The sequence below is a fragment of the Pelodiscus sinensis genome, chromosome 19 (genome assembly GCF_049634645.1).
Source record: "Pelodiscus sinensis isolate JC-2024 chromosome 19, ASM4963464v1, whole genome shotgun sequence".
Classification (NCBI taxonomy): domain Eukaryota; kingdom Metazoa; phylum Chordata; order Testudines; family Trionychidae; genus Pelodiscus; species Pelodiscus sinensis.
Window position 1 is genome coordinate 23,164,835 of NC_134729.1, and position 26,934 is coordinate 23,191,768.

Genomic DNA, 26,934 nt, shown 5'->3' on the forward strand with positions numbered 1-26,934 from the left:
AAACTCGGAAACTGTTCCCAACTCCAGCCAAAACCTTATGGTTGGACCCCTATATCTCAATCCATCAACCCCAGCCAGCACCTGCACACCAAGCTCAACAACCAGCATTAGCACAAAACATCACAGTCTACAGGGGACTAAGCCATTATATTCCACACGCAGAGACTCAAAGGGACTGAGAGACATCATGAGAGTAGACATAAACCATGGTGTGATTTGCAGCTGACAGGCATAGGAACTAGGGCTAAGAGATGAAAGTGACAACTTAAACATCACAGGCAGAGCTGGAATTAACAGTGAGATCCCCTGGGCAGAACATGGCGGAGCAGTAGAGCAGAGGATGCTGGCACTAGACGTTGGAGGTTGAATATGAAATGTACTGGAGCCCGGGGCACTGGAGAGCTGAGAACAACAGAGCAGTTTTCAGGAAAGAGTTCAAGAAGGAAGTGGCAGTGAAGGACCAAAAGTACATTTGGTATCTTCTCTAGTACCAAAACTAGAGAAGATTGCTTGAGTCCTTTGAAAGAATTAAAAGCAGAGCTCCTCCAGACTCTTGCTAAGGTGAGAGCAGGATGCTCTGGGTGCTCTCTATTTTTCTGATCAGATGGGCTTCACCTTCAGCTTTAAATATGCAAAGACACCAAGAGAGCAAACAGTTCTCTTGGACTGAAAACAACTGAGATTTATTTTGAAAAGTCTCAGGGGGAAGCCGTGTTAGTCTGTTGAAAAACAACAACTTTGACACCTTAAAGAACTAACAAAAACATATATAGTAGCACGAGCTTTCGTGGGTAAAACCCACCTCATCAGATTTATTTTGAAGACCATCTTGCTGTTGTCCATACATTCAGACTCAGCACTTTGTTTCAGAAAAAGCATCAATGGCAAAGAACCCCCTAGGAGTTGATTACCCAAGACACACCGGCTGTGTCTAGACTGGCCACTTGAATTTCCGGAAAATCATCTGCTTTTCCGGAAAAACTTGCAAGCTGTCTACACTGGCCGCTTGAATTTCCGGAAAAGCACTGACGATCTCATGTAAAATCATTAGTGCTTTTCTGGAAAAACTATGCTGCTCCCGTTTGGGCAAAAGTCTTTTTCCGAAAGACTTTTGCGCAAAAGGGCCAGTGTAGACAGCATAGTTCTGTTTTCCGCAAAAAAGCCCCGATCGCGAAAAAGGCCATCGGGGCTCTTTTGCAGAAAACCGCGTCTAGATTGGCCACGGACGCTTTTCCACAAAAAGTGCTTTTGCAAAAAAGCATCCTGCCAATCTAGACGTGCTTTTCCGAAAATGCTTTTAATGGAAAACTTTTCCATTAAAAGCATTTTCGGAAATTCATGCCAGTGTAGACGTAGCCACCAACACCTATCCTTCCCACTTGATAACAATTCATTCCATAGCACTGGAAAAGTTGGATTGATCTAAGCAACAGCTCCTGTAAAAGCTGCCATTAGCCATTTTTGTAGTGGCTGCAGTGTACTTGGGATGTGGGGGAATTTGATATACACAATTAATTGTGTGAGTGGGATTTTTAAAAGCACGGAATACACTGGGAGCACAAATTTCACTGAACACTGGCACTTATTTCTGTTAAAAAAAGGGCTTGGAAGTCACCTTGGGAAGGAAGACACCCACAGCAGCTGTGGACTGTCCTGCAGATGGTTTCAACCCTTGGGTGAGGCAGAACAGTCAGAGAAGGAGGTAGAATATTGTAGTGTACAAGCTATAACAATTAAGAGGAAGAAATAAGATCAAATGTGAAGGGCTATTTTGGTGTGTTAAGCTGTCCACAGCTCGGACGCATTTAGTTTTGATGCTTCCCTCTACACCTGTCTGCAGCCAGGCAAAGCAATCGATGCATGGACCACCACAGGCATGCAGCTCTTAAGGCTAACACTGAGCATCCCTCCTCCCCCACGTCAGTTCAGTGTGTTTCACAAATGAGGCAAGAGGGGTTGGTGCAGACAGTCACTTTGGTTAGTGAGTTTCCTGCATGTACAGCCAGATGAGCTGTATGTTCGCTTTGAGCGTGGGACAGTGTGTTGAGGTAGGCGCGGAGAGGCAAGAACCCTTCTTTGGGTAGGTCTGGCAGGGACGAGAGGGACTAAAAACTTACAGGGAAGTTCTGTTCTTTCCCAGGATGGATAGAACTGGCTGCAATAGCTCAGCTGGAACATTTCAGGGCTCTTCCTGAATTCTCTTTGGTTCTTCAGCCACCATCTCCTCCGAGGTATTGGTCATCTCCTCTATAGCTTTTTTCAGTGTCTTCATTGACTCCTTTGGTGCTTTAGGTACCTCCTCCTTCAATGACACAGCCATCTCTTCCTCCGAGGCCTTAGGAACCGTCGCTACCCTCTTCCGTGCTGCAGACACCACTTGCACTGCGGGCGATCTCTCCATCATCGTCATTTCTTTCGGCTCCTTTGTGGCTTCTTGGGTGGCACTGACCAATGGCGTGAAGGGACCTATGAGCCAATTGAGGGGAGTGTTGTGTGATAAGTACTCCAGTAGGGCATCCAGAGATTCCTGGGCCCTGGTCACTTTCTCCCGGCTCTGAGCCAGGGAGCTGCTGGAGAGGTCCTGGAAGGAATCTGCTCTGGAGAAGGAGGCGTGGAGTTGCTGCACGTTGTTAACAACAAGCTGCACCGTGTCCTGTATGCTGCTGGGGAGGCCTTGGATGCTGGAAGCCAGGCTCTCGCAGGCAGGGTGCAGCTGCTGGGTGATGAGCCGCATCATGGCTAGGGTATGAGACTCCACCTGTTGGGAGAAGACACGTGGGTGAGACAGTGTGAAAGTAGCATCCAGTGCACCAGCCAAGTGCTGCCCACAAGGGGTACCTCTGTCTGGGAGGAAGCATCTTTAGCCGGGCTCCCTCTTGGCTGGGTCCAGTTCCACTCCATCCACAGCTGCCGAAGCTTCTCCTGGCTATCTAGAAGCTTCTGACCAACGCCCTGTTTTACGTATTCGATCTGGCAAGGAGAGAAGAAGGATCATGACAGATACCTGTGCCCATCAACCACCAGGCCCTCTTATGCCAGGAGGTCATTGGAACAGGGAGCATACAATATGACAGCCCCATACAATATGATGGGGACTAATTTAACTACAGCTACTCAAGAAAGATCTTGGAGTCATTGTGGATCATTCTCTGAAGACGTCCACTCAGTGTGCAGCGGCAGTCAAAAAAAGCAAACAATGTTAGGAATCATTTTCTATCCCATTTTTAAAGACAGAGAATATCTTATTGCTTCCATGTAAATTCATGGTACACCCACATCGGGAATACTGCAGTCTAGATGTGGTCGCCTCATCTTTTAAAATAAATAAATAAATAAATAAATAAATAAAGGATACCTTGGCATTGGAAAAGGTTCAGAAAAGAGCAACAAAAATGATTAGGAGCTTGAAAGGGGTCCCATATAAAGAGAGATTAAAAAGACTTGGACTTTTCAGCTTAGAAAAGAGGAGACTAAGGGGGGATGGGATAGAGCCGTGGTCCCCAACACGGTGCCCGCGGGCGCCATAGCGCCCACGGGGGCACTTGCATGCGCCCGCCGGGTGCTCGGGGCTGGCCTGGCCCCGGGCACATTGCGCGGCGCTTGCGGGGAGCATAGGCCCCGGGCGCGCGGCGCTTGCGGGGGGGGGGGGCGGGGAGTGCCGGCGCGCGGCGCTTGCAGGGGGGAGGGGGGAGCGCCGGCCCCGGCCCCGGACGCTTGCGGGGGGAGGGGGGAGCACCGGCCCCGGGTGCGCGGCACTTGCGGGTTGCTTGCGGGGGGGAGGCCCCGGCCCCGCCGGGCACGTGGCTATGGGGGGCCCCAGCCCCCCGGGCGCGTGGCTATGGGGGGGGGGCGCCCCCGGGCACGCAAGTGTCCCCGCCCCCTGGCGCCCGGCGGGCGAACGGCCACGCCCCCTGGCGCCCGACAATCTCAAAAGGTTGGGGACCTCTGGGATAGAGGTCTATAAAATCATGACAAGTGTGGAAAAAGTGAATAAAGAAAAGCTATTTACATATTCCCACAATATAAGAACTAGGGGACACCAAATGAAATTAAGAGGCAGCAGGTTTAAAAAACAAACAGGAAGTTTTTTCTTCATGCAGGGCACAGTCAACCTGTGGAACTCCTTGCCAGAGGATGTGGTGAAGACTAGGACTTTAATAGGGTTCAAAAAAGAGCTAGATAGATTCATGGAGGTTAGGTCCATCAATAGCTATTAGCCAGGATGGGTGGGAATGGTGTCCCCAGCCTCTGTTTGTCTGGAAATGGGTGACAGGAGAGGGATCATGTGAGGACTACCTGTTGTGTTCCCTAATTCTAGCCACCGTCGGCAGACAGGATTCTGGGCTAGATGGACCGTTGGTCTGACCCAGTATGGCCGTCGTAATGTTCCTATATGTTCTTAAGCAGGCAGTCCCTCACCAAGGAGACTACTGCACCTCAAGCAGAAACAGATGTCGGCAGGCGTGACACAAGAGGGCCCCCCGGAGCAGAGCGATTTAGCACTCGGGTGGAAGGCTTTGCACAGCCAGGCTGTGGAAGGGGGCGTCCTTACAAGGGTTATTGCCAGCTGCAGTTGCGAAAGAGTTTCCTGGGTGTTTTGCTTGACAAGCCGCAGCTTGTGCAGGGAATGCTGGTAGGCTCGGTGGCGGACTTTGCTTGAGAGGGAGCCCAGGCGCACGAAGTAACTCCGCCGCTGTGTCTGCTCTTCCACAGATGCCGCATCGAACCCCTCAACGGCGACGGCAAGTTTAACTGAAGGGAACAATAGGACAAGGCTGAGGTTGTCAGCAGGGAGCTAACTCCTCCTCCCCCCTCGCACTGCTCCTCTTGGGCCCATTGCACAAGGATCACTGACAGGCCGCCTAGCCCCAGCGCAACCTTACGGGCCCCTCTCCTTAGGATCATAGAACCCCAGGGCAGGAAGAGCCTCAGGAGTCGTCGAGTCCAGCCCCCTGCCCAGAGCAGGACCAACCCCAACTAAACCATCCCAGCCAGGACTTAAAAACCTCTTACGATGGAGATTCCACTCCCTCCCTAGGGAACCCATCCCAGTTCTTCACCCCCCTCCCAGGGAAATAGTGTTTCCTGATATCCCACCTAGACCTCCCCCACTGTAATTTGAGACCGTTGCTCCTTGTTCTGCCATCGGTCACTACTGAGAACAGCCTCTCTCCATCCTCTTGGGAACCCTCCTTCAGGAAGTTGAAGGCTGCTCTCAAATCCCCCACCTCACTCTTCTCTTCTGCAGACTAAACAGACCCACATCCCTCAGCCTCTCCTCGTGGGTCACGCACTCCAGTCCCCTAATCATTTTGGTCGCCCTTCGCTGGACCCTCTCGAATGCATCCACATCCTTTCTATAGTGGGGGCCCAGAACTGGACGCAATACTCCAGATGTGGCCTCACCAATGCCGAATAAAGGGGAATAATCACTTCTCTAGATCTGCTGGAAATGCTCCTCCTAATGCATCCTAATATGTCATTAACTTTCTTGGATACAAGGGCCCACTGTTGACTCATCTCCAGCTTCTCATCCATTGTAATCCCCAGGTCCTTTTCTGATGAACTGCTGCTTAGCCAGTCGGTCCCCAGCCTGTAGCAATCCTTGGGATTCTTCCATCCCAAGTGCAGGACTCCACGATTGTTCATGTTAAACCTCAGATTTCTTTTGGCCCAATCCTCCAATTTGTCTGGGTCACTCTGGACCCTATCCCTGCCCTCCAACATACGTACCCCAAGACAGGAGAAGGCCTCGACCACCTAGCAACAGCAATAGTCCCTGAGCTTGGAGGGAAGAGATGGAAGGGGACTACATTTTCTATGGGTAGCGTGTCTAAGCACTCTCTCACCCAGTTCCTCATTTGTCATGGGGAGGTAGTGATCCACCAGCGCCTCCGATTTCTCCAGCACGACATCCACTCCACTCGCCACCATCTGCCCGGCTGCCCGGGCTTTCTTTATGCTGTTAGTCACCACGGAGCTGGTCATCTCCACGCCATCCTGGACAGCTTCTCTGCTCCGCCCTACAGCTGTATTCACTTTGCTGGTCACTATATTCTTTGCACCACAGGCAGCTTCCTTGGCTGTATTGACTGTGGAGGACACCACTGATTTGGTCAACTCAACGCTTTCCTGGACAACGTCTTTGGTAGCGTCTACAGCTCCCACCACTCTGCTGGCCACGGCATTTTTTGCACCATAGGCAACATCCACAGCACTCATGACTGTGGTAGAGACCATCTGCTTGGTGTCTGAAATGACCTACGGAGGAGAGCCAGAGGAAAGATTATTTTACACTCACTGAAAGATTGAGGTTTGGTTTTTTCCCCCCCAGTGGGGAGATACCAGATACCCCTTCCTTCTCCCCAGGGCCTGGTCTAGATAAATATTTTCATGGCTCTATAATATCGTTCATTAGTTCCCAAAGCTGTAGGGTCAGCTGTTCATGCAGCATGAAATGGTGCAGCTCCATAGACATCCATGCCACTTACCGCTGAGAATTTGGCTCTTAGCTTCACTGTCAACTGGGCTAGAACAAGAGCTACAAAGCAAAGAGTTCACACTGCTCCATTTCTCCCTCTAAGCCAGAGTTTCCCAACCTATGGGTCGGGACCCAAATACGCCATTACATTTCTAAAGAGTCGCCTAGTGTCTCCCCAGGTGGCTCTGCCCCAGTTTTTGAATTGCCTGGGGTCACCAAGTCTTCCTGAATTGTCAAAATGGGTCCCCATCTGGAAAAGGTTGGGAACCGCTGCTCTAAGCTAAGCGTTGCAGCCCATGTGTTTCCCAAGGCTCCCTATCCCTGAACAAGTTGTAGCTTCCCGTCCAGCTGCAGAGATGCCGACCTTCTCTGTTGGCTGTTGAAGGAAGGGAAGGCTCTCTTCCAGTTTGTCCAGTCCCTTGCATGCATACTTGTTGACTGACGTGACTAGAGAAAGGGAGATGCACAGAGTTAGTTCTCTCGATCTCTTTCTGTTTTACTCCTCCCCGCAGCGGCAAAGCCTCGCAGGAGGCCAGCACGGCCTGGATAAGAGCTTCCCAAAGGCAATGAAGTTAAACCAAGCTAGGCCTGTGGCACAGTTCTAGAGCAGTGTTTCCTAGCTTTTTTTTTTTTAAGTACCCCTTAAAAAAATGTACCCCCAATACCTACAGTTTTCAGACACACAAAATTGTTTTCTACCATCGCAACATGTTTGTTTAAACAACTTAATCATAGCCAGGCAGGTGATGAAATTTTTCGGTGTAAAAAGTACAAAAATAATTAAGCTCTATAAAACTTAAAACAAAATCCAGTTTTCTCCAAATTTCACTTGTCGATGCCTCCCCAGACTTCTCTCGAGAACCCCTGGTTGAGAAACTGTTCTAGAGAACAGTGCATGTGTTGCTGCACGATGTGGGTTTGAGTAGCCTTGTGGTCGTGCCCTTTGGGAACCAGGCAGAAGGTTGCGCCATGCAGAGCCTAATGATTCTCTATTGGAAGGGGTATCTTCAATGCTTTGCTGCAGCCACTTCTGAGCCGTAACAACTGGAAGGAAGGAATTCTGCCTAGTCCCCCAGCTGAAGCTTGGAGGCTAGGAAGAAAGCCTCAGGGTATGGGGGAAAGAATGGAATAGCTGGATTGGAGGCAGCACGGACTCTGATTTAATACCAGGCCCCAGTCCTAAGCTGGGAGAAATGCCTGGCTTCCTAAGACGACATGCATGTCAAGCCAGTCAGAGAACACAGAGTGGCTGCAAAGGGTGAGATTCAGTCTCATTGGAGGCAGTGGCAAAGTCTTCCATTATTTTCAGCAGGCCCGGGATCTGGCAGAATACACGGGACAACAGGGTGGAGGAGTCAGCACCACGGTTAACCAAAGACGATACATGGAGAAGCTGTTGGTTACTTGGGGTCTGCGCCAAGCAAGCCCAGCTAAGGTGGACGGAAAATGTGGCTGCTAGAGGAGACAGACTCAAAATTGCCAGCTGGAAGGGACTTGGAGAGGTCATCAAGTCCAACCCCCTACGCTGAGGTAGGACCAAGTAGATGCAGACCATCCCTGATAGAGGTTTGTCCAACCTGTTCTTAAAAACCTCCAATGACGGGGATTCCCCCACCTCCCTTGTAAACCTATTGCAGAGCTTAACTATTCTAGCTGAAAAGCTTTTCCCAATCTAACTTTAATCTCCCTCACTACCGATTAAACTCGTTACTTCTTGTCCGACCTTCACTGGAGAGCAATTGATGATAGTCCTCTCTCTCACAGAAGACTTATCAGGTCGTGTCGTCCCCCCCCCCCCCCCGCAACAATCTTCTTTTCTCAAGACTAAACACACCCAGTTTTTTAACTTTTCCTCATAGGTCAGGTTTTCTAAGACTTCTATCACTGAGTTTTGCTCCCCTCTGCATTCTTTCCAGTGTGTCCACATCTTTTCTACAGTGTGACACTCAGAACTGGACACAGAACTCCCCGGTGGCTTTACAAGTGCAGGGTACAGAAGGACAATTACTTCCCAGCCTGTGTCTTACATAGGACAGCCCTATTAATACCTCAGCATGATAGTAGATGTTTTTGCAACTGCCTCACACTGTCAATTTGAGCTTCACTAGAACCCTCTGATCCTTTCTGCAGGGCTACCATTTCGCTGGTCATCCTCCATTTTGTAGTTTTGCATTTGAATTTCCTTCTGAAGTATCAAGTATCAGAGGGGTCGCCGTGTTAGTCTGAATCTGCAAAAGCGGCGAGGAGTCCTGTGGCACCTTATAGACTAACTGCAGTGTAGGAGCATAAGCTTTCGTGGGCAAAGACCCACTTTGTCAGATGCATGCCTGAAGTGTGGTACTTTGCACTTGCCTTTATTTAATTTCCTCTGGTTGATTTCAGACCAATTTGTAAAGGTCAGTGCAAATTTTACTCCTGTCCTCTGAAGTGCTCGCAACCCCTCCCAACTCGGAGAATGACGTCTGTGCTTGTAAAATGTGTGGAAGACAGCAAGCCATTAACGGCAACATTGAATAGCGCTGGACCTAGAGCTGACCACTAGAAATGCCCTCCCAGTGTGACAACAAACCACTGAGAACGACTCTTTGCAGGCCCATCAATATGGGGAAGGGAAAAGGGGCAGGTCCCAGCCATTCAAAGGGCCCAGGGTTCGAGGTCTGGGGCCATGGCATGGAGAGCTGACTCCCTCCCCCCCCCCCCCTCTGCCCAAGGTTCTGACTCTTTGGGAATTCAGAGCTGCTCCCCACACCTCGCCCAGGGGCCCGCGCAGAGCATCAGCACTCCTGACTCAGAGTACGATCTCTCAACGCGTTCGGTCCCCTTCTTGTAATGATTTCACCTAGACCACATTTCCCTACTCTCCTTATTTATATGATACCTACAGCGTCTCCCCATCCCTTAGGCTACTAAGGCCACTAACCCTGTCAAAGGAGGAAATAAGGTTGGCGCGGCACGCTGGTTATTCTTTATAACATTCCTTTGCGGCTTGGAAGTAACTCAGTTGCTAACTGAGGGGCACCCATGGTAGGAAGGAATTGAACTCAAAGCTGTTTTTTCTTTTCTTGCCCCATATTGGGCATCACAAACATGCCCGAATCCCACACTGAATACTCGCAGCAGCTGGGGCATTCACGCCATGGGCCTCCTGAACTGGGATGGGAGGAGAAAGCTGCTCTCGCGTTAAACAAGACTTTCCTGCTGGTCTGTCCTGAGCCCTCCTGCTCGGCTGCCTTGACAGTCTAGGCTAAGATGCCCCAGAAGGATTCTCCCCCCCTCCCCACCAGAATTGCCTGAGAACTCACTCTGAGGTTCAAGGTGGCTTAGAATCGGCTGCACGCCACCGACAGCGCTGCCCACTGCCATGGCAGCCACCGTCTCTGCCACGCTGCAGATGCTGTTGACGTACGGATGGGTCCCCTTGGTGTAGCTGTAAGCAGAGGAGACCAGGTTGTAGGCAGAGCTGATAAGGGGCAAGCCGGCCACCCTGTTCACTACATTCTAAGCAAGGGAAAGAAGAAGTAACATTAGTGGCAGAACCTCTGACGGGTGGGTAAATATAAACTGTCCTCTGAACTAGACATATTCCTCTTGATGGAAACCACTCTGTCCGCTCTCTGCTCCAGTGCCACAGTAGAGAGGTTAAGGGACCTTCTCAGGGCCACACCAGGAGTCAGTGGCAGAGCAGAGATTAGCACTCAGGACCATGCTTCTTGTCCATTCCTACCCGGATTTAGCACTGGAACCCACTGCAGATGATTGTACCAATTTTCAGCCTTATGGCGCTTCCCCCATGTCATGTTATTGCCTTCTCCTGAAACTAGAGACCCGGAGCAGCCTGTGTGACTGGACTCCTCTTTTGCCTGGATGTCAGGGTGCTGGCACGAGTCAACGTGCTGAAGCACCTGTTGGCAGGTGAGCTGATGTTTACGCTTTATAGCCCTAGCTGCTTGGGATGCACCTACCACTTGCTGCTCTTCCTCAGCGTTTGGAGGGTCCGTAGTTATGACCTTGTTTTCAGATGCCATTGTGGAGCCAAATGCCACTGAAAAGGGGAGAAGAAGAACAGTTACAACAGTGAGAGTTGGCTTCCAGCAAGCACAGTCAGGGGAGGGGGACATGACCCCTGGCTGGGGCAGGCCCAAGTTTGTCCGCCCCCTAGACAGAGGAGAAATGTAGCAAACGGTGCACTTTCCCTCCCACTGAAATTGTGTGAATACATTAATTTCTTAGACTTGAGCATTGGTGTCCCAGTGAGATGAGCTGGGGCAGTTTTTACTACTACAGCTATCTAGAAGACAGATATTTCTACCTCGGTTACATGTTTGACATGTCCTCTCTGCAGCCATAAGGTCTGGATGCTTGATTAAAGGCAACATCTAGACCGCAGCGCTTTCTAAAGTGTTTTGTAAAAAACGCGGACGTGATCTTTCACCATCCCTGTAAACCTCATTCTACAAGGAAGAAAGGTTGTGTCGAAAGAGGAGGTCTTTCTGGAATCTGGCACCCTGTAGACACGCCAAATTTCGGAAAAGCCTCTTTCAACAGAAAAGATACGGAAATTGCGGTTTGCAATTTATGTATCTTTTTCCAACTTACCCTTGTAGTCTAGACGTAGCCAAAAGCTTGCACCATGTGGAAGAGGATGGTTTGCTTTACTGTTTGTTGTCCCACCTCTTACTATAATTAAGCTTGGCAGAATTTATAGTTTTTTTTATAATTTTTATTTAAGCATTTTTTTTATTGTTATCAATTTACATCTTCACAGTTGTGGGAGATGATGGGAGTTCAGAGTAATTATTTAATGAGACCGCTTTGAAAACTTAAAGCTTTATAACTTAAAATGCAAACTGGCAACATCACGTCAAAACATATCAAGTAAATAGTTAGGAGTGCTGTGGCAACTTACTTTGTCACATCTGACAAAGCAGTTTTTACCCACAAAAGCTTATCTCCAAATAAATCGGTTAGTCTTTAAGGTGCCAAGGACGCCTCATTTTTACTGATACAGACTAACCCAACTACCCCTCTGAAAGTAAATAGCCTTAAATCAAACCAATATATTCTCACACAGCACTACCCTGCTCTTGCCTATCTGTAAGTTCTGAGGATCATCGATGGAAATAGGTTTTGTATGCACAGGGTGGAGTTGATGTTTATCAACATTTACCAATAAAAATTGAATCCTTCCAAGCCTAACTATAAGAGACAGCAGGAGTGGCTTGAAGCCGGCTGCGGCAGCTGGTGCCCAAGCTGGAAGGCGCGATCGGCGCCGGCCGTCAATGGCCATGACGTCATCATAGGGTACCAGGGCCGGCGGCGCCCTAGGCAACTGCCTAGTCTGCCTAGGCTCACGGGCCGCCCCTGAGAGACGAGAATTAATCCAATCTTGACAGTGACTGTTGCAAGAGAGAAACTGCACCTCCCCATGCAATGAGTGGGGAAGTCAGGTTTTCAGAGTTCTAATTTTGGAACCCTGGTTTGCTCAAATGATATTATGACAACGGGGTTTAAAGTTCTATTTTTAAGCCAATTGCACTTGCTTAACAGCAGCTTTGAAAAACTCAGATTCTCCCCCCATGCCGCACTAATTCTGACGTTAAGATGGGTTTCCCCATGTCTCGGTCTGTTTCCCAACAGGATGTTACCAGGGTGCTTGCAGATGCAAAACGTTAACTCCCACGAGAGACAGACACAAGGGCCAATTGCCGAAAAGAGACACTGACAGGCACCTCCCACCATTAACCATATTATGAACTAGCAATGGCGATAGCCATGTTTGTTTCAAGGCAAGGCCTCTGCTCTTGAGGTATCTCTTACCGCGCCTCTGCCCACCTGCTTGGGATGCTTTATCACATTTCCCATCATTGCGAAAACCAATTCAGCTTTACCAGCAACAGCAATGTTGGAAGTCTTGGGGGTGGGGAACGGGGTTGAAAGGGAAGGGGCATATTCTGCACCCAGGCCCCAAATCAGGAGAATACTTAAATGCATGCATCAAATTAAGCTCATCCTCAAGTTCCACTGATGTCAATCTGACTTAACTGTACTTAAGTGCTGCCCTTAACTGCAACCTTGGAGCTTGCAGACTGGAACCATGGGCCGGGGCCTTCAGCCTCTCTGGAACCTGCCTTCAGGAAGTTGGCAAAAGGTTGTTCACGGTAGTGATGGATGGCAGAACAAGGAGCAATGGTCTCAAGTTGCAGTGGGGGAGGTCCAGGTTGGATATTAGGAAAAACTATTTCCCTAGGAGGGTGGTGAAGCACTGGAATGGGTTCCCTAGGGAAGTAGTGGAGTCTCCATCCCTAGAGGTGTTTAAGTCCCAGCTTGACAAAGCCCTGGCCGGGTTGATCTAATTGGGATTGGTCCTGCCGTGGGCAGGGGGCTGGACTGAATGGCCTTCTAAGGCCTCTTCCAGCTCTAGGATTCTATGATGGGCTCTGGCAGCTGCATACATAGGAGTAAAAATCTGGCTGTTTTTGGAGAGGTACTTTGTGTGTCCTGCACGGCTGGAGGAGCAGCCTCCCTCCACCCCCATGGCTGGAGGAACTGGTGCTCCCCACTGTGGCAGATGGGGCTGGCTCTCCCCGTCCTCCACTGCCCCGGTGCCAGAGGAGGTGTGTGCCCCCAGTGATTGGGGTGGGGGATTGTGCCTTTGCTTGTCCCCCTCCACGCATGCCCCTGGCCTGTGGCTTCCAAATCTAACAGCCATAGTGTATGTGGGCTTCTGTCTGCTTTGGCATTTTATCTCCACGCCAGCTATGTCGGCTTTGAACTGAGTTATGTGGAATGATGAAGCCTTTGAGCTACAGACCGTCTTTTGCGTATGTACAGCACCTGACACAACGATCCTGAAATGGGCCCGGTTAGGTCCCACATACGAATACTAAGTGCGAACCCTGGGGTCAGCGTCTGGTGAGCTGTCTCCACCCACCCAGCTCTGTGAGGCTTCGGTCTGCGTGTGTACAGAACCCAGTGCAACCGGGGGCCTGAATAGGGGGGCCCCTTAGGCACTGCCACAGTCTGAACACCTACCCTGGCAAAAGTGCCCCAGAGTCTGTCTGCACTGCTGGGCCAGGTGATCAGCACTAGCCCATCACACAGAAAAGCCCAGCCCTATTCCTGAGCCCTCCTCAATGGTGCCGTGCTGCCTCGTGTGCACCCCTAGGCCTTCCAGGGGCATCTCCCATAAGTCTCTGCACCACACGAAGCTGAGCCGTGCTAAGATGCTTTCCCGGCACAGTGCGGGAGAACGTGTTTGTCCTTCAGGGGATGCTGGGCAGGGGACGGTGAGAAAACGCTGGAGGACTGTCAGCACTCCCGTGCCTTAGCCTGCGTCATCACCACAAAGCGGCTAGTTACCAGCCCCAGGGGAAGCAGGACCCGAGTGCTCTTCGGGTATGTCTACACTTGCAGCCCCTTTTGAGAGAGGGATGCAAACGAAGACATTCGAAATTGCAAATGAAGCCGGGATTTAAATAGCGCCATAACGCAACTATGCAAATGAAGTATTTCGAAATTATAGACGCTGTGTAGACGAGAAGGGTTTTCTCTCGAAATAATCGCGTCTACACAGCATCTGTTATTTCGAAATAGCGCCATAACGCAACTATGCAAATGAAGCATGGGATATTTAAATCCCGGCTTCATTTGCAATTTCGAATGTCTTCGTTTGCATCCCTCTCTCGAAAGAGGCTGCAAGTGTAGACATACCCTAAGGTAACTGGGACTCCAAGACCAGCAAGAGATGCTGCAGAAACAAAAGTGCATTTTCAAGATTGGAACCAAGCACTGACTGTGGGCAGGAGCTGCCGTGCCTGGTGTTGGATGGGCTGCGTGCTCTGGGGCGGGGGTGGAGTGGGGTGTGTGCGTCAGACACATGCTGCGCACTGACTTGCCTTTGACCACAAACCAGCCTCCTGAAAGTGTAAGAGGAATAGCCTAGTGCATGCTGTGAGTTGCCCTCGTGATTCCTGGTGTTGGGCCTCCACTATGCCCAAGCCCTGCCCACAGTAGAGAAACTTTCCACAAATTGCCCAGGCTGGCTACAATGGAGGTTTGTCTTCACCACAGCCCTCACCAGGGTGTTGCCCATCCACACACAGGCTACGTCTAGACTACAAGCCTCTTTCAAAAGAGAGCATCTAGACGGCAACCACTTATTTCGAAAAAGCGACTCGCTTTTTCGAAAGAGAGCACCCAGGCAGCCTGGATGCTCTCTCTCTCTCTCAAAAAAAGAGGCATTATTCCTCGTAAAATGAGGTTTACCACAGTCGAAAAAACCGCCGTGTTCGTTCAATTTCATTTCGAAAGCACACGGTGGCAGTCTAGACGCAGGGGAAGTTTTTTCGAAAAAAGGCCACTTTAAAAAAAAAAAAACCAACCCTGTAGTCTAGACACACCCACAATCCTCTCACCCCAGCGGGATGTTGTTGTCTACCTGGGCAAACTGGCCGACCTGGGGGATGGGTTAGACCAGGGTGGGCAATATGCAGCCCTTGCACCAGATACGGTTCACCAGGCTTAGCCCCTGGCAGGGTGCCAGATGCTTTATTTACTTGAGAACACAGAGTGCGGCCGCTCACAGCGGTGGCCTGGCCCGCAGTGCTTCCTGCTGCCCTGCCCAGCAGGTTCCTCAGCCAGGCAGGGGCCATGGATGCAGCTCTGAAGGCTGCGAGCCTGGAAGGGGGAGGAATACTTTGTGTGATGCCTGGCCTGCAAAGAGGCAGCTCCCATTAGCCAGAAATCAGCCAATGGGAGCTGCAAGATTGTGCTGGGGGAAAGGGCAGTGGGCAAAGCCCCTTCTCCCCCTCCCCGAGATACAAAAACTGCTCTGAGCAGCGTGGAGTGGTGGGGCAGGCAGGGAACTGGGCTGAGGCTCGTGCTACACCTGAAGACGGGATCTGGCAGCGTGGCAGGCCGAGGCCGCATTTTGCCTGCCCCTGCTCTGGAGTTAAAACCTGCATCGTAAGATTGTCTCCTAAACAGCATGTCAACACCTCAGCCCCTGGGCAGCCCGAAGAACAACCAAGGGTCTGAATTGCTTCTTACTCTTGCTGGTGAAAATCAGGATCAACGCCTTTGAGTGCCAACAGAAATCTCCTGATGCTAAACTGGCATGAGGCTGGCGCCAGGCCCGGAGACACAACAGGCCAGTTTTCAGCATCTGCGTGATATTGCTTGGGGTGTGAGTGTGTTAAAACACAGTTTGCATGTTCCATGTGTAGGTGGGACCAGCCCCTGTTACAGCGCCAGCATCTGCAGCGTAGGCAGGCCCTTATAGTTCAGGGGCCTGATTTTTCATAGGTGCTGAACAGCCCCCACACCCTCATTAACATCAGTGGATGTTGCAGGTTTTCAGCACCACTAAGGGGGGGGGGGGGGGGAATTCAGGCACTGGTATCTCAAGGAGCCTCCCTCCCCCTTTTTGGCTTGTATAGCTCAGTGGTAACTCAGTGACTGAGACTTCCATCAGCACCATCAGAAGCCTCTTCTGTTGCAACACAAGTGTTTGCTTGGAGCTGCAGGAGGGTCTGTTTCAGACAGGCCAGTCTGGCCGGGAGGGGTCCCTCAGCTGTCTTTCCCAATTCCGCACATTCTGGACCTTGCTGTCTGCAGAGGAGCCGCCTAATGTTTGCTCAAGCGCACAATGGGGTTGTGCTTATCAAGGCAAGGACCAAGCCGCTACCATCCCTTTATCAGCCTGAATGTGAATTGCTTGCGTGAGCCTTGAGTGCAAAGTGGTCGATAACCTGGTTGTGGAAACAGGCTCTGCTCACATTTGCTGTTGGTGCTGTCAGCCTCATGTGCTACATTCCTATGCAAATACAAATCTGGAAGCTCATCAGTCTGGAAATCTGCTTCATCCCCCTCCTGCCAGTAACCTTTGAAGTCCAGCCTCCCTGGGCCAACTGGCAAGGACTGATTGATCAATAGGAACTAGGAAACTTGGCAGACTGGACACTAACGGCTCTTTGAAGAGACAGCTACTAGTGTTAATAGTTTGGGTGGGAGGAGGAAACACTAGAGAGAATGGAGCAAAATGCAGGACAATATAGCACTTTAAAGACTAACAAGATGGTTTATTAGATGATGAGCTTTCGTGGGCCAGACCCACTTCCTCAGATCAAATAGTGGAAGAAAATAGTCACAACCATATATGCCAAAGGATACAATTAAAAAAAAAAGAACACATATGAAAAGGACAAATCAAATTTCAGAACAGAAAGGGGATGCGGGGGGGGGGGGGGGAAGGTAAATGTCTGTGAGCTAATGATATTAGAGGTGATAATTGGGGAAGCTATCTTTGTAATGGGTAAGATAGCTAGAGTCTTTGTTGAGATCCCCACGTAAAGTGTCGAATTTTAGCATGAATAACAGTTCAGAGGATTCCCTTTCAAGTGCAGTTTTAAAAGGCTTTTGAAGCAGGATGCAGGTAATTAAGTCGTTGAGACAATGTCCTTTCTGGTTGAAATGGCAAGAAACTGTTTTTTCTTTGTGATCCTGTCTGATATCTGTTTTGTGGGAATTGATCCTTTGGCGAAGTGTCTGAGACGTTTGTCCAATGTACAAAGCAGACGGACACTTTCGGCACATGATAGCATAAATTATATTTTGGATGCCTAGAAACCATCTACTTCAAGACAGACCCAAGAAAACCAACAATAGATCACCTACAACCCCCAATTTAAATCTGTCCAATACATTATCAGTAAACTACAGCCTATACTGGAACAGGACACCAAACTCCAAGAGGCTCTGGGAGACAGACCCATAGTCTCCTATAGACAACCACCTAACCTCAAGATGATTCTTACCAACAACCACAGGACATACCACACTAATACCAACTCTGGTACCTTCCCTTGCAACAAACCCCGTTGCCAGCTTTGTCCACATATTCACTCTGCTGATACCATTATTGGACCTAACCAAGTGAGTTATAAGATCAAGAACACATATTCCTGCGCATCCAGAAATATAATTTATGCAATCATGTGCCCTCAAACCACATGCAGAGGGACACACCTTAAGTGTGGTTGCATATACATGCAAATAGCTTCTTTCACACTGACAAGCATGAATACAAAGATTAAGGCAAGACAACACAATACACTGGTCCCACTTAAGTCAGTGCTGCTGATATTACTAAAATGCAATATTTACCCGATTTCCATCCATGACAGCATCTTTAATGAGCAATGACAGTTCAGGAATTTAACTACTAAAACACATCTCTATAGAAGACCATTAGATTGACTACTTCTTTGTTTTGGCTCCCACCCACGGGCCACGTGGTGAGCCCTGTGTAAACCCAAACCGCACTGCGGGCTGCAAACAAACAGGCTGCAGGCCACATGCAGCCCATGGGCCATGTGTTGAGTAGTCCTGTTGTAAAGTGATCAGAAACAAAGGCCTCAAGAGAACTGGCCAGTGATCCCCACCTTAGGGCCGTTGTTTCAGAATTGCTGGGAGATGTGACGAGTTCTTGCCCAGGGCCCCCCAAATTGACGTACCCACAAAACCAACACAAAACATGAATGGCTGCCTTTAAAAAACCTTGGTCCAAGGAGTTTTGCAACATGGTGCGAGGCTGAGCAAGTATGAGGCAAACTTACTCATCGGGGTTGAGTCTAGAGTCAAAGGGTGTGCCTACACAGCAAAGTTATTCCGAAATAACTATGCGAGCGTGTATACGGCAATTCCCTTATTTTGAAATTATGTCAAAATAACGGGCAGCTTATTCCGACGTCTATAAACCTCCTTCTACGAAGGATAACGCTTATTCCAAAACAGCTATTTCGAAATAAGGCGTGTGTAGATGCTCCACTGCTGCTATTTCGAAATTGGCCCTCACCGGGGCCATTCTAAGTTATCTTTCGTGGAGCTCTAAATCGAGATAGCACGTCTCCATTAGGGAAGCCTGCCTCGGACTAATTTTAAGGCTTCCCTGCAGTGTAGATGTGCTATTTCGAAATAAGCTATTTTGGAATAACTATTCTGCAATAGCTTATTCTGAAATAACGGTGCAGTGTAGACATAGCCATACTGTGCTCTAGGCTTCTCATTGCATCCACTCTACTGTCGATCATGTTTACTCTGAAATCTTTCAGGTCAGGAACTATTATTTGTGTCTCGGGAAGCACAGAGCATGTTGTCAGTGCTTAATAATTAACATGACTGGATCCCCTGAGGCTCTTAGCAGAGCCTTGTATTGTTAATTGCTTCTTTCTCCCTTGGAAGGCAGTGCCTAAAGCACCAACTCTAAACATATACAGCAGCAATGGGCGACCTAGGCTAGTGAGTAGGGCGCGTGAGTGACCCTTCTTCCTCTCAATGTGTTGCAAGAGTGTTGTAACCAAGATGGTCTCCTGGGATAAGGCAGTTTTGCTAGCTGTGTGTGTGTACCTAGAATTTGCAGGTGGTGCCAATTGAACCGTAGCAGCACTTTGATGGGATGCACAGGCAGCGTATGGCACTGACGATCAATATTGTGTGCAATCAGCACACACGTGCTCCTTTGCCTGCATGTCCCTTTAGTAATACCAGTAGAAAAAAACCGGTGTGGATCGAAACTAGCAGAATCTGGTAACCCTGTGCACGGGCAACAGGCCCAGGGGAGATGCTGCCAGCCCCTGTGCAGGGTTTTGCCCCCACACAGGGTGAGACAAAGGGATTGAGCCACCTGCTGAGTGTGCAAAGGTGGGGGGGAGGGCAGAGAGCGGTTTTTATTTCCCCTCTCAGGCAAAATGTACCAACGCAGGAGTACAGGGCAACTTCGTGCCTGTGCTCTTAAAGGTTAGGGATGTTAAATTGCGGCTAGTAAGCTGCTTGAGTAACCGATGAAATTTCCATTGGCTACTCAATTAATTGATAAGGGGATTAGCTTAGAGGGAACTAACTAAACTCATCTCTTAATTGCTCTCAGTCATTGGATTGGTGACCTCCCTTAGAGTGCCACGAAATCGGTATTAACAGTAGTAGTAAACAGAACTCAATAAGTCAGTACTTTGCATATAGCCCACTCCCCCTTTTCATAAGAATTCATCCCCCCACAGATTGCTTCCCAATTCCCCATTACTTCATATTTCTTCTCAGACCACTAGTAGCCCATGGTACTATGGTTCTTCAAGAACTGCAGCAATCACACCTAGAATTAATTGAGCTGTCAGGAGCACTCTCACTCCCAGTACCTAGCAAGCTTCTGAAAAGCACATGCCCCTTCTTCTAATTTCTGTTACGGACACATCCAAAATATAGGCACTGTACAGACATTGGAAGATGTGCCTGCCCATGAAGAAGTTACAGGCTAGGGAGATAAAAGAAAACAAAAACACACGAACAAAAAAACCTGCACAAAAGGATTCACATAAAGCAAAGTGCAGGCTTTGTTAGCACTGGTCTCCCCACAGGTCTTAAAAAGTCTCTAACACAGAGAGACAAAATGCGGGAGGAGTGAGAAAAGGGGTGGTTTAACTGGGTAGTTTTCAACCTGGCAGCCCTTTCAGTTTGAAGATGGTAAAAGCAGGCACCTGATTCTTCATTTCCCCTGCAGTTTGTAGTTTTCTACACCACTGCAAAGTGAGTGCAAAAGACAGACACTCTAATCTGGTTGCATTTCACACACACATCGTATAGGTGTAAAAATTACAGAAAGTGTAAGACAACAGAGGATCAGACAGGACCCAAACCTCCGGAGCTTCCTCTACAAAGCAGCAGCAATAAATAACCCACAGAGCTGGAACTGCAGGACAGGCCTACAGTTTGATTCTGTTTTGAAGGGAGCCCTCTGATCTCCCTCAGTTGCTGTGGAAACTTAGTTTCAAAGATCCCCACCAAGCACTGAATTGGGGTAGAAGAAGTGGGCTGTACCCACGAAAGCTCGTGATATTATCTACATGTTTTGTTAGTCTCCGAGGTGCTGCAAGGCTATTGTTTTTTTAAAATGTTCCAGTTACAGACTAACTCTCCTACCCCTCTGAAGTTTTTGGGGTAGCAAGTTAGCCTGAAATTTTACACTCAGACTTACTAAGCATATCCAGGGCTACAACGCTACAGCTGCAGCCCGGTCTTACCTGGTTTGTCTCCTCACTCTGGCTCCTGAGACACCTTTGTCCGCCGCAACTGGCAAACTTCTGTTCGGCTCCTGAATAGGTGCGGCTAAGCACATGACAGACAGCTGGGGAAAACCAATCAAGACGTGGTATTCGCCATCCTGCCCAATCAGAAGTAGCAAGTGGGTGGGACGAGTGGGGCTTAGAATGTTGCAAACTGCGGAAGAGGGAAGTGGCAACTCAAGATTCCACAAGGGACAAAGTATCCCTGCTCAGACACTGGGGCAGGATGAAAGGGGATTTTTCTCCAGGTCGCCAGAGGAGGGAGGTCAGGGGCTCCTCTGGAGAGCCCCATCTCAGCCGAAGCAAAAGACAGGACTATGCAGCACTTTAAAGACTAACAAGATGGTTTATTAGGTGATGAGCTTTCGTGGGCCAGACCCACTTCCTCAGATCAAATTGTGGAAGAAAATTGGCATGCCCCTATATACCGATGAATTATATAAGCTGATGATTCAAAGGGCTCCTAGGGCCTGCATATCTAAACAAAGGTGGGGGAGCTGCAAACAATTACTGTTTGATCCTTATTCACATTTCTCCAGTGGACATGTGTAGTGATTGCTGTTGGCGTGTTTTGAAGGTGGTAGCTAGAAAAATCACCCACAGAGTCCAGTGAGGATTCTTGGCAGGAGCCCCCATTATAGCAGGGATTAAGAGGTGTGGGGGGGGGAGGACAACCTCTGTGGGAATTGCATTGTTTCAGGGGACACATTAATCGTGTGATGGGACTTGGAGGTGAATTCCTGGGCACTGCAGGGCTTGAGGATAATATGGCATGTTGGCATTAAGGCACTGTGGCAATTCAGTGTTCATTTCCATTGTGCTTTTATGTTTTAGGAGATGCTTCTGAGCTCTCAAGCCCTCTCCCAGTTTACTGGCATAGGGTGGTATTGAAGCAACTCACCCTTTCTGTTTCCCTGTCCCCTGCTGAGCTACCAGAATTAGCCTGTTGGCAATGCCCAAATGCTACCGTCTCCATCCCCCCCCCCCCCGTTCTGTTCTGTAGGAAGGAAGGCACTGTCTCTTTCAAAGAAGCTAGTAAATTAGACCCCCCAAATGTTATGGAGTACCCCATCAACGACATAAAAGCAATCCAATGTGTGCAAAGTGCCTCAAAGAACTGGGATTCATGGTTTGAACAAACTATAATATTTACCTTCCAGTCCTCTCCTGCCCTGAGTGTAGGTCCCATTGCTAACAAGGAGTTGGCTGGCTCTTCCGATTCCAAAATCTTAGCCGGCTACAAATTGGTGCAAGCAGCAGTGGGCTGATACATGTGATTGTGCCTCAGCACAGCACCACAATGAAATCAGCTGAATCTCAGGTGACAGGTGAGCTCTTTGGGGCAGGGCCTTTTATGAGCTTTGCATAATGTCTAGCATAATGCCCTGATCCTGTCTGGGTGCTTCTGTGATAGAAATAATGAACATAATGAATGCTGTGCTACTGTAGCACCTGTCATCCTGCTTGCTGCAAACAATCATTCACTGGGCTCCACAACATTCTTTATTATCCCCTTTTCACAGATGGGGATACTGAGTCACCACGAAGAGCTAAGGCCAACATTTTCTGAAGTAGACACATTATTCTGAGTCTTGTAGTGTTTGGATGAGACCATAGGGCCTGATTTTCATGTGATCCACAGGATGTGCTGAAATGATCAGGATTTGTGGGTGCTTGGCACTGGTAAGAATCTTGTCGCGAGAATCACAGGTCCGATGATGCATACCCAAGGGGGGAAGGACAGAACCAGGTGGACAGTTTTAGCAAATAAAGGATATTTATTTACGACAGTGGTGAATTTATAGTATTTATTCTAAAATGTTTAATAGACTGTGTTAATAATGAATTTACAGTATTTATTATATTTATTCTACGATTTCTAGTTAAACGTGTCAGACATATAAGGATGGGAATGGCAAGGGGAATAGTCTCTATTCTAACAATATCCAGCTACACTAAATAAGAGTGATAACTACAAACTCTATGTACTACCCAAAACAACTACAACACTAAGCTTATACAACAAAGAAAATCAAATCATACATACCAACTTACACAGCACACGGAACATTTCAAAGATATCGGTTTGGTTGCGAAGGCCTTGGTTACGCCCGAGCGTCGGGGGAGGTGGCTGGTCGGTTGATCAGGCTGGCAGCGCTTTGAAGTATACGAGAAGGCATATGCACGTTGGTACGTGTGTTGCGAAGACCTCCTAGAGCGAACTGTGCGATGGGTATTTATCCCTAAATCTGCACATCGCTTTCCCGCGCTTGCATATTACCATATATGACCCAATGGTCACCAAGTGGGGGGTCTGTGTCCCAGGGGTTGGGCCGAAACTGTGCAGGTTTCATGAGACCAGGTAAGCCCTGTAGTTCTCAAGCCAAGGTGACGGGTGGGAGAGTCTGAGGCTATTTTCCCCTTTTCACACCTTCCCTTTTTCTAAAGGCAATGGTATGCAGGAAGGGTGCAGCCGGTTTCTCCCAAGGAGTACTGCAGCCCACTATAGCAAGACTGGCCAAACTTTTTTACTGGGGGAGCAGGTTTTTTTCTAACAAATCTATACTTGCCACTGCCCACTTTTGCCACATTAGGGTCAGCTGCCACTTTTGAACAGAGGGCTGCACGTGACTTGTCTTGCAAAGTGGTAAATGGTGTCCTTACACAGAACTGTCTGTGGAGGAAAGGGCATCTAACTAGGCCAGTTTCAGAAATGGTGATGAAAGCCTTTTCACGCATGTCTATTGCACCATTCAAGGTGTGTAAACAGACAGAGCACCATGGGAACAATCTAAATGTACTTTGTGTGGGATTGTAATGCGGCACAGTAGTTGACTTGCTGCATTTGAATGGCTATTGGCTGCCCAGGTGGAATGGATGTGCATATCCCAACAATGATGGTTAATTTATATCTAGTCTGAAGTGCAGTTGGCCAGTAAGGCCAGCCAGAACACCAACACGAGACCTCTTTCCCAATGGGAGAACTGCTGTGATTAGTATCTGCAATCACAGGATGTCCTGAAAATGTATCCCATGCTCTTGCGATATGATAGCAAAGGTTACACCAACACGTGCACCAAATGGATAATCTGTTTAGGGTGCTTATATTGCCCTCACCACTGTATCATTTGTGCCTGATAATATAATTTATTTATCCACATAACATTTCTGCTATTATTCCCATTTTACAGATGGGGAAATAAGGTACAGAGAGGCTAAGGTGCAGTTCGCAAGGGGCTTAGGTATACAGTTGCAATTTTAGGCATCTAAGTCCAACATTTAGGCTTGGTCTAACTATGTCAGTGTCTGTACTAGAATGCTGCTTCCATCAAAGTAAGTGGCCTGCTATCCTAAAATCATAACTCCACTTCTATGAGAGGGTTAATACTTATGTTGGTGCAGTTAAGGAGACTCCAGCTACATCTTCACTGCGAGTTCTTCCAGCAGAAAATATGCTAATGAATGTCTCATTAGCATGAGTCATGATCTCATGAGCATATTTTCTGCTGATCCATTTTTGCGCTAGGGGTTTTTGTGCAAAAACAAGCAGTGTGGATGTTTCCTTTTTGCACAAAACCCCCTTTTTGCGCAAGATCGGTAAACTTTCTTTTTTGAGGTATAAGGATCATGAGCAAAAAGGAAACGTCCCCACTGCTTGCATTAGCATATATTCTGCCGGAAGAACTCAAAGTGTAGAGGTAGCCACTGTGCCTACATAGACACTGCATTATTTACATCAGTTGTATAATTTTTGTCAGTTTCGCAGCTAAGTTTGGCTGAGAGCAGCACTGTTGCACTCACAGCTGGAGCCATGAAACTGACAAGAATATCCATTTCACTGCTGATAACGTCTGTGCTATGATATTGAGCCTCTGGCCATGCAGAAATGTTTGCAGGATCAGGGCCTTAGGCTCTATGCTCCTCTAACTATCTCTCCACCCTTCTCACTTGTGTGGACCCTTGTAGCTCAGCATCTTCTGCCTGGGGCCAGGGTCCCTGATGGGCTGCAACTTAAGGGCCAGTCGCATATGACCCAGAATATCTTAAAAGATGGCAAATGCAAAGTGCAGCATAACCACGGTGGAAAAACCATCACTGATCCACTGCAGATTTGTTGTGCTGGCAAACTCTGCCAACAAGCTGTTCCCAGCTGTCTATCAAGGCAGATGCAAGGATGAGCAAAGACTATTAGTTAGGGCAGCACTTAGTCTTGATTTCCAAATGGCACATACATCAAACGTGGCCCGCTGGTTACTTTTGGGGTTGTTGGTGCCACAGAGCCCAGGTGCCCCTCCTCCAGGAGCTGGGGAATAAGATTATGTAGTTTCCATGGCTGGTGGATGCAGCCCACAAGGTCTTTGTTAGCCACTGCAGGCTGCAAAGAGTTAATAAAACACTGGCTGTCATTCCTGCATCCTTCTTTCCCCCTCACTGCCCTTCTCCTCTCCCCTGTAGAGGCTCCTTTGTAGAAGGGCTCTAAGACTAGAAATATTTTCAGCCGATAAAACTGATTAAAAACATACCTCACTCTCTCCACTGCATCTTCCCTCCTTTGGGGTAGGAGCATGGCACATCCTTGTGCTGAAATGGACCTAGATAGCCCCAGAATGTGAAGTATGCAGACCCGAGCAGACCAAAGGAAGAGATGTAAGTGGAGACACACAATCCGTTACTGCTCCAGCAAAAAAGCTTTGAATGTAGCAGAGCTGGAGCTGCCTCTGCTTGTCAGCCTACCTACACTGGTGGAGAGAACAGACTGTACTTGGCTGTAGTTACACCTGCACTTTCTAGTTCCCAGCTCTGCACAGGGTGCAACTGAGAAGTCTCAGGATCACAGTGCCGGGGAACATTCCGCTCCAGGCTACAGAGAAGCAGCAGATCGACTATGTGGGTGCTGGAACGCGGTAAGGACTGGTATAGGCCATGCTCTCAGAGTCTTTTCTTGTGGTATTCCTATTAAGTCTGGCAGGGGCACCCTTCCCCCATATGGCCTTACCGCAGCAAGCTGTCTTTGAGGGAGCTCCTGGAGGAGGAGGGCTCCTTAGGAAGCCTGGATTCCAGGGCCTTCATTTCCCATTTTTATTTTGTTTAAGTTTTCTTGGGAATTGATCAGTATTTGTTACAAAAATTGAAAAGACGGGTGACAATGGGTGTAACAAAGTGGTTTTCCAGTTAATGCTGGGGGACAGGAGGATGGGAGGAAAAAAGCAACACATAGAAAAAAAGAAGAGTATTGAAAGTAAAAAGCAGTTCAATGCGCTGATTCATTTCATTAACTGTATGCATGGAGATGCATGTCTGTGTGAATCTTCCCCACTGCTTTGTCTGACTTTAACAGATAGCCTCATGTGGACACCAACCCTGATTTATTATGAACAGAAACACATCTACCTACAATAATGAATTGGGTGTCCTGAACTTAGTCTTTTCATGTACTTGACTGGTTCAAAATTTGGGTGAAAAGCTGGAATACCCTAATAATAGCTTTTGGGAACCTTTCAGTAACAATTGTTAAGAACTGAAAACAGCAGGCTGTAGGGATACTCCAATCAAGCACCAGTTTACAATTCTGTCATTCCCTCCTCACCAAACTATGGTCTCTTCAGGTATGCCCTGTATTGTGTTCCTGGCCAGGGGATTGCTACAGTGCCCTGCAGCTTCTTTCCTGCACCAGGAGACACAGAGGGGGGTTCATGTATCTTTTGCTCCCTGTATACCTGCTGCTTGTTCCCTCTCCCATTCCTGTGGCTCCCTTAGTGCCTACCCAGCCTCCGCCCATCTCTAGGCTTGTATGCAGTCCCGCACAGTCTGATTTCTTTCCCCAGCCTCCCCTGATGTTGCTCAATCAGCAGGCAGGCTGGCTTGTTCTTGGCTCTCAATCTGCCCATTCTCCACACAGTCCTGTTCCTCCATTCTTCCAGACTTGCCAGCTCCATACTTTTAGGTAGAGGGACACCCTGGGAGCAGAGACAACATTAGGCATGTCCTTGGGCCCAGGGACATCTATTTAAAGGGTGTTTGTCCTCCAGATCCCTCCCAGTCTTGGCCACTGACCTGGGCCTCCCTTCCTGCCTCCAAACACTTGGCTGGGTGAGACACGAACCTGTGAATCTGCTCCAGGATCATTCCCATTGTGCCGAGCAGGAACCCAAGACCCAGAGAAGCAAAGCCACTCACCCAGTGAGTCAGCCGTGAAGCTGGGGTTAGAACCAGTCTTCTGATCTCACTAGAACACACTGCAATCCTGATTGGGGAGCACGCAACGTCTCTTTGTATTCTCACCCTGCTCTTGGGTCCTATTAAGCCCTATCCTCTCTCATGTTTGGCCTCCTTGTGGCG

At 48.7% G+C, this 26,934-nt stretch overlaps 1 protein-coding gene across 3 annotated transcripts; it reads right to left on the reverse strand.

Annotated features, from left to right (window-relative positions):
- Window positions 1–770: 770 nt before the first annotated feature.
- LOC102459979 (perilipin-3) lies at window positions 771–20,652 on the reverse strand. 3 transcript variants are annotated; one of them, XM_006110517.4, is made up of 8 exons: window positions 20,554–20,652; window positions 10,444–10,523; window positions 9,784–9,979; window positions 6,846–6,928; window positions 5,850–6,261; window positions 4,553–4,752; window positions 2,839–2,970; window positions 771–2,758 (listed from the first exon to the last, which is right to left on the reverse strand). In XM_006110517.4, exons 2-8 carry the CDS (start codon window positions 10,504–10,506, stop codon window positions 2,180–2,182), a joined length of 1,665 nt encoding a protein of 554 aa, XP_006110579.2. In that variant the 5' UTR covers window positions 10,507–10,523; window positions 20,554–20,652; the 3' UTR covers window positions 771–2,179. The 3 variants fall into 3 exon arrangements, with proteins under 3 accessions (XP_006110579.2, XP_075759168.1, XP_075759167.1); XM_075903053.1 differs by having other exon boundaries at window positions 9,784–9,908; window positions 20,554–20,615; XM_075903052.1 differs by lacking the exon at window positions 20,554–20,652 and adding an exon at window positions 11,649–12,362.
- Between the last annotated feature and the right edge of the window lie 6,282 nt (window positions 20,653–26,934).

Coding starts and splice junctions, on each gene's coding strand:
- LOC102459979 (XM_006110517.4), bottom strand. CDS start 10,506: ATGGCATCTGAAAACAAGGTCATAACTACGGACCCTCCAAACGCTGAG. Junction 6,929..9,783: donor AAGCCACCTTGAACCTCAGA/GTGAGTTCTCAG, acceptor CCCTTTCTCTAG/TCACGTCAGTCAACAAGTAT. Junction 4,753..5,849: donor CATGACAAATGAGGAACTGG/GTGAGAGAGTGC, acceptor TGTTCCCTTCAG/TTAAACTTGCCGTCGCCGTT.